Consider the following 7724-nt stretch of genomic DNA (forward strand, 5'->3'; position numbering starts at 1 on the left):
CTTCCTTAGACATTTTATGCTCTATAAGCACTTTGATGCCAAAATAATATTTTCTATTTTAGTTATGTAATGTAGTATCCTAGTTATGCGTCAAATTTAAGCAAATGTAACATTAAGATTTCTATTGTGAAATTATTTTTTTCACATGCATATGCCAGTCAAAAGTTTTTGAACAGTAAGATTGTTAATGTTATTTAACGTCTTTTCTGCTCACCAAGCTTGCTTTTTTTAAACAGTAAAATTTTGAACTTATTTGCTGCTCAAATTCATTAATTATTGTTATTATTATGTTGAAAACAGCTAGTAGAATTTTTGTAATTTTTCAGAAATTTCTGAAAAACAGTATTTATCTGAAATAGTAATCTTTTGTAACATTATAAATGTCTTTATCATTACTTTTGATCAATTTAAAGCATCATTGCTATATAAAAGTATTCATTTCTATATTTATTTCCTAAAAAAATCTTTTGAATGGTATAGTGTATAATATTACAAAAGCGCTGGATCTTTTGTATTCAACTAAGAATCCTGAAAAAAATGTACTTAACTGTTTTAAATATTGTTAAAAATAATAATAATGAATGTTTCTTGAACAGCAAATCAGCATATTAGAATGATTTCTGAAGGATCGTGATGACTAGAGTATTGATGTTGAAAATTCAGCTTTGATCACAAAAATAAATTACATTAAGATATATTCAAATAGAAAACAGTAATTTTAAATTGTAAAAATATTTTAAAATTGTACTGTTTCTGCTGTACTTTGGATTAAATAAATACAAGCTTAGTGAGCAGAAGAGACTTTCTTTAAAAAAAAAAACATAAAAAATCTTACTGTTCAAAAACTTTTGACTGGTAGTGTAAAATATATAAGCCTAACAGCTTATGAAATAAATTAATAAACTATTTTATATCTCATATACTGTATATGTCATTTTAAAAATTATCATGCATCAATAAGCTTAATAGTTTTTATGCAAAACTAGTCTTAATTTTTTTGAGTGAAAAGTAACATGTTTTTGTGTGATCCAACTCTAATCATATATGTAACACTTTAAAATGAGTCATTTTTAAGTCAGGTTGATTCAAATTCTCTGACCAATAAAGATATGTCCTGTAAATAGTTGAGGCACACTGTAAATCCAAGTACTGTACGTGAAGTGAAACAGTCTGCCCCCTGTCTATACTGAGCGGAACTGCAGATAAATGACGTTCAACTGTCCTGATGATCAGCACGTAGACACTTGGCATGAAAGACACACTGTAATGAGAATTAAAAGAGAACAATGACCCACATCCCGCTAACAAACCAAGAACTCAGATGCTCACTGTTCTGCCTGTCAAGTTGCATCTGCTGCCTTCGCAAAAACACAAGCTCAGTCAAACATGGTCATGAGAAATGTTCCTTTCTGCTACTGTACAGTCACAGCAGATTAAAATCACAGCTTTAGATGTGTCTGCTTTAGTTTACAGTGACTGATGCAGCCATGACGCATAGATGAATAGATGAATTTTCTTTGAACATTCTGAAACAAGTAGTAACATTTAAGAAACGTTAGATGTACGTCCAACTAAAAAGTTTCAGAAATAAAACATTCCAACAATGTATAAATAACGTTTTTGTGCTAACGTTTTGATACCATTAATAAAGAACAAATAACGCAAAGACATTATATTACCATTACTCAAAGAACTATTGCTCATAACGTTAAGATTTCCGGTTTTTTTCTGCCACGGAGCAGAATAGGAATTAAAAACAGTAATTACCGTTTTTTAATTCTAATGTTTTTTTTTTGTTGTTGTTGTTTATTTGTTTTCTGGCAGCAGCCAGTTCTTGTAATTCTGAGTTTCGGGACATTCAAAAATGTTTAACGTGAACAAAGCTTAACATGGCTTAATGCACAATAAACACAATATTAATAAATCATACATTAAGCAGCGTTTTCCTTATAGAGGGTTTGCACTTACGTCTAATATATCTTAATTAAGCCGTATGTCTGGACTTACTATGAAAGCCCATTTCTGCCACTGAATAAAAAATTTGAAAAGTTAATTGCGACTTTTAAATCTTACAATTCTGACGTTTTTCTCTCGCAATTATGAGTTTACATATTCAGACTATTTTTCAAATTGTGAGATGCAAGATCACAATTCTGAGAAATTAAGTCAGAATTACGTGATATAAACTCAAATAAATACATCTCCCCATTGTGACTTATTTTTTCAAACTTTTTTCTGACTTTATCAGAATTGCAAGTTTGTATCTCACAATACTGATTTCATAACTTTATTTTGAGAATTTATATCTCAATGCTGAGAAAAAAACACAATTCTAAGGGGAAAAAAGTCAGAATTGTCAGATAAAAAGTATGTCACGATTTGGTCAGTTACCCAAATGCACAGCCATATTGGTGATATACTCAGATGTAAACAACAGCATGGATTGCACTCTTAAGCTGCTAAATCATATAAAGAAGGACTTAGTATGTAGGAAAGGGTGCAATATTTTGACAAACTAAAGGTAATACGTGGTAAAGATACATACAAGCAGTATTAATTAAGAAATTAGCCTAATATTTTACCTATAACCGGAAATGATAAGAACAAACACAAATGTTGTCAAGATTCTTGCTCTGAAAATCCTGGTTCAGTTTGGCCAACCACAAACGTTTTTGCACTCTTCTCCTTGATTTTGTTATAACTTTTGTCAGTATAGTACTCCAAATGTTTTTCCCCGAACCGATTAGTACAGCCTAAAACATGCCAAAAATTGACCATTTTCAGCAGCAATAATCATGCGGTGTGAAATCACTCTATTAAACATTTATGGGCTTATTTGTTTGTCTCTACACAGCAGCCTTTGCTTTTATTAATGTGTTTACTGAGTTTGGTCTTTTAAAAATATGTCTATCATTATAAAGTTTCTATCTCACAATTCTGCCTTTTGTTCTCATATTTGTGAGAAGTCCGATTTCTGAGAAAAAAGACAAACAAGTCTCTTTTAAAACAGTATTTGTTTTTGTCTTCCGTGGCGGAAACAGGCTTCCGTAGTTTAGCGATAACACAATCGTTCTAATAACCAAATGCATGATTAAGATCAGATACGTTTGTCTTGAAAGAGCACACTGTTAAAGTCACCGCATACCGAGCTGCATTGCTTCACACAACTGAAACCATAAGTCATACAGCTCGCCGTTCACACCCACGAGCGCATTCACTCTCAAACCTTTAGCGTTAATTTTAGTAAGGTGACGTAAAGCCAACCAGCCCTTCCTAAAGTAAACATGCTAGGCCTGAGGCAAGGATTCCAGACCTGAGGGATCACCCGGAGCAGACATTTCCCACAGACCACAGAGAATGAGACATGTAGGTGCTGCCCTTTGATTGGGCAGAATAAGCATTCAGTCATGTCATGAATCTAGTGACAGCTACACAGGGGAATTAGTCCATATGAGGACACAAAGGCCTTCACAAGGAATGGTCATAAAGGTTTGCAGCATTTGATGGTGCAGTGCATCTCAAGGTGACCCACATATAAGCCAACTAGCCGACTGCTGCAAGTTCAGAGAAGGCCAATTGTCTGGACTAGCTACTATGGAAGCCCATTCCCGCCACTGAATAAAAAAAGTTAATTGCGACTTTTTATCTCACAATTCTGACTTTTTTTCTCACAACTGTAAGTTTACATCTTGCAATTCAGATTTTTTTCACAGAACTGTGATATAAATTTGCAATTGCGAATTATAAAATGGTAAATTCGCAATTCAGAGAAATGAAGTCAGAATTGTGTGATATAAACTCGCAATTGCGAGTTATAAAGTCAGAATTGCAAGACAAAAACTCGCAATTCTGAGAAATAAACTTCGCAATTCTAAGAAATAAAGGCGCAATTCTGCCTTTTTTCTCTCGAAAATACTAGTTTATATCTCGCCATTGTGACTTTTTTCTCAGAACTGCAATTTTATCTAATAGCGAGTTTTTTTCTCACAATCCTCACTTTGTTTCTCAGAACTGTGTAATGCAAACTTGCAATTATGACTTTTTACTGAGAATTGTGAGATATAAATTCGCATTTGCAAATTATAAAATGGTAAACTAATTTAGTAAGAATTAATGTACTAAGAACTAATGTAGTAAGAATTGTGTTATTATAAACTCGCAGTTGCAAGCTATAAAGTCAGAATTGTGAGACATAAACTCACAGTTATGAGCTATAAAATCAGAATTGCAAGACATAAACTCGCACTTCTGAGAAATAACTTCGTAATTCTAAGAAATAAAGGTGCAATTCTGAGAAATAATGTCAGAATTGCGAGTTATAAAAATGGCCATTTTATATCCCGCCATTCTGATTTTTCTTCTCAGAACTGCGATTTTATTTCACAATTCTGCCTTTTTTTTCTCGTAATTGCGAGTTTAAATGTCGCAATTCTGATTTTTTTCTCAGAAATGTGTGATACAAACTCTTTTGTATGTATGTGATACAAACACTTTCACAATTCTGAGAAAAAAGTCAGAATTGCGAGTTTGAATCACGCAATTCTGTCAGTATTGTGAGATAAAAAGTCGCAATAGGCCTAACCGTTTTTTGTTTGTTTGTTTGTTTGTTTGTTTGTTTGTTTGTTTGTTTTTTATTTAGTGGTGGAAACGGGCTTCCATAAGCAACACTATATAAAAAAAAATCTGTGAAATTTTTTTAATTCTAGATAAATAAAAAAAAGAGCAATTCCAAGAAAAAATCATTCAGAATTCTTTGCCGCAGAATTTTTATTTCACAATGAACCAGTATTTTACTGTAAAATGCCCTTTAGGTGTATTACAGTTTTCACCATACATGGAACTACTGTTAACCAATGAACAGTTTTCAGAGGAGCATTTGAATGGTCTTTTACTGTTAAAATTATAATCATTTTTTACAGGTTAGCTAGGTTTTCCTGAGGGAAGTTCTAGACTAAACTACACTGTCAGTGTGGGCGCTTGACCGTAAACATGTTTTTTTCTCTCACTCTTTTAAGATAAGGCTTGGGGAAATCTTAAAAGCTTTTACGTGTTATGGGTGTCATCAGCTGGAAACGAGGCATCAGTGAAAACCATAAATTAGGTGATGCAAGTTTAATGAAAAAAGGATTTGCCTTAATCCCATAAGGGCGTCAAAAACATTACTGTAAAATTATGCCACTATTTCAAGTTGTGGTGAAAATTCTTGGAACTTCACCAAATACTTCCTATACTACCTATTTAGGCACAGCGAGTATAGATGACGCTTCACCATGCCTGAGTCACTGATGTGATTCTACACTTTAAAAAAATATGTAGGATTTACTTGGAAACCATTTTTTCTTAAATTATCACAATGAAACGAGAAGTAACCAATTTATTAACATTAACATTAACTATAACATATTCATAACTAAATACAATTGCATTTAATAATTAAACTAATGCAAGATTAGATAAATCAACTGAAATATAAACTGTTCACATTAAACTGTGTGCATATGGGTCAATGATGTGATTCTCAATCAAGTAGTTCAAAAACGGTGCATTTAAATGGACATTTTTCAACAAAAAAGAATGCAAATGAAGTGCTTTATATGTTTATAAGTAAAAGGTGCGTTGTATGTTTATAAATAAATATAAAAAATTAAAGTCCACCGTCTGAAACTGTAGGTATACTGTAGGTATAATTAACACAAAGAATAAAAATATATAACTAAAAAATGAATTTAAAATCGAACTCAAAGTGATCCTATGATGTTTGTATGAATTTGAAAAGTGGTTTTTGCTTTTATATAATCTTTTTTATTTTCCTGAACTTTCTGAAGTCAAGCATTGGCTCCCTCGAGTATATTGACATTTGGTGAGCTCATAATTTAAGCTAAAACCTTGGACTTTTCGGCTAAACCCCGTGTATTTTCCGTCTCTGCTGAAGGTGTGGCTTTTGTTATGGGCGTCTCTTAAAAGAAAAATATATAAACCTCACGCTGAAGTTAGAGAAGTCACTTTTGAGAGGCACAGACAAAGAGCAAGTAACGCATACTGGAACTGACCTGAACTAGCCATGTACACCAGATCAGACAGCCTGGTCCTCTCATTACCGACAAACGCTTTCTTCCAGCAGCAGTCGCAGTTTGATTTCAGACCGATGATGCCGCGTAACACCGAGCCGGAGATCTTCACTTTCGAGCGGATCCCGGAGCCGCAGCAGCCGGCGTTCCCTCACCGTGGAGCCGCGCTGCGGCCGCGGAAGAAGAACACCCGCGTCATGTACCCCTCCAAAGTGCGCAAATATCTGCCACCGGCCGAGAAGAGTCCCGCTAAGCGCTGGCTGCTCGTCCTATGCCTGGTGGTCTTCATGCAAATCTACACTGAGGAGGGATCCGTTGAAACCACGCAAAGTGAAGGACCAACCTTCACCGATGCCGCTTCTTACAACGTTCTCCCCTTCCAGTCTGCTGAGGAGCAAGCCAGACAAATGATGGGCAACTGTCCTGAGGACAACAGCCTGATGTCTCATCAGCAGCTCCAGTCCAGCAGCGAGGAGAAGAAGGGAAACTCTTGGTTTCTGAACACTACATGCCCAAGCTCAACCTGGGAGGAGGACATCACTTTCTACCAGCAGAGCAGGAGAAATGGATACGTGGTGGCCCTACTCTATCCAGTGTACCATAGACTTGGCACAGAGAAGTAAATGAACTCAGAATCAAGTTTGTGGACTAGTCAAGTTCACCGAACCTTCTCGAAGAAGAAAAACAGGCTCCTGTGGCACCTGGGGAACCCAGCTGGACTTTGCAGAGCGGGCAAAGTAATGCAAAACACAAGCTGAGGAGACATCTGACGGACTTGAATGGCAAAGAGACTTTATAATGGAATGAAACTTGAAAGGCTCATTTAGATTTACTTGAAAATGTTTCACTTGAAGTGTAGAAATTTACCACGTGTAGCCTCACAAGTAGACCTGTCGTACATCTAAACTCATGAGGGTGTCACAATGACCATTTGTGTTGCCGAACGCTGCCGCTCGCAGAAATACTTGAATCTCACATTGAAGATTTTTATTTGTGTTACATGAAGAAATGTTTGTTGTAGCTATTTATTTAATGTTATTTATTTATTGTTATTTGCCTATTTATTTCCTATTGTCTTGTGAAAATAAACTGACATTTGCATCTTACTTACTTTTTCATTGTCATATTATAAGCTCTAATGAGCTGTGGTCTCACAAACTTGATTCAAAATACAGTGATTTCTCAGTGCCACGTTTAAGTACAATACTGAAACAAGAAATATGAAAAATATATGATGTATGACATGTTATAGAAATGCATGAACATTTATGCTGATATAGCTCTTTTAAAAACTATGATTGAAATATTAGAACAGAAATATTTTGCTAACTACTCTACAATTTTGACTTTTTGTTAGTCCTAAAGATGATAATAATGAGCATTATAAAGCTGAAATGTCTAAGTTACTATGATGTTCATATAATGAATAAAATTGTATTGATCACAATAATGATTCGGGTCTTTCTTCACATTCATATGCAAAATGTTTTGTCAGGTAACTTTAAGATCTAAATATAGTTCTAAGTTTTAGGTTACACAATGAATATTATTTTAATAGATCAAGCCTAAATAACTGCTTAAAAGTAACAACTAAGATGTGTTATATTTTTAGAATGTATCATTAACCAAACCTCACACATTTGTTAAAAAAAGACA

The 7724-nt window shown here is 34.3% G+C and overlaps 1 protein-coding gene across 1 annotated transcript; it reads left to right on the forward strand.

Annotated features, from left to right (window-relative positions):
* Positions 1 to 6019: 6019 nt before the first annotated feature.
* On the forward strand, positions 6020 to 7174 carry ier3 (immediate early response 3). The gene has a single exon (XM_073841131.1). It carries the CDS (start codon positions 6062 to 6064, stop codon positions 6689 to 6691), a length of 630 nt encoding a protein of 209 aa, XP_073697232.1. The 5' UTR covers positions 6020 to 6061; the 3' UTR covers positions 6692 to 7174.
* Positions 7175 to 7724: the final 550 nt, after the last annotated feature.

The sequence above is a fragment of the Garra rufa genome, chromosome 5 (assembly GCF_049309525.1).
Source record: "Garra rufa chromosome 5, GarRuf1.0, whole genome shotgun sequence".
NCBI lineage: Eukaryota > Metazoa > Chordata > Actinopteri > Cypriniformes > Cyprinidae > Garra > Garra rufa.

Coding starts and splice junctions, on each gene's coding strand:
- ier3 (XM_073841131.1), top strand. CDS start 6,062: ATGTACACCAGATCAGACAGCCTGGTCCTCTCATTACCGACAAACGCT.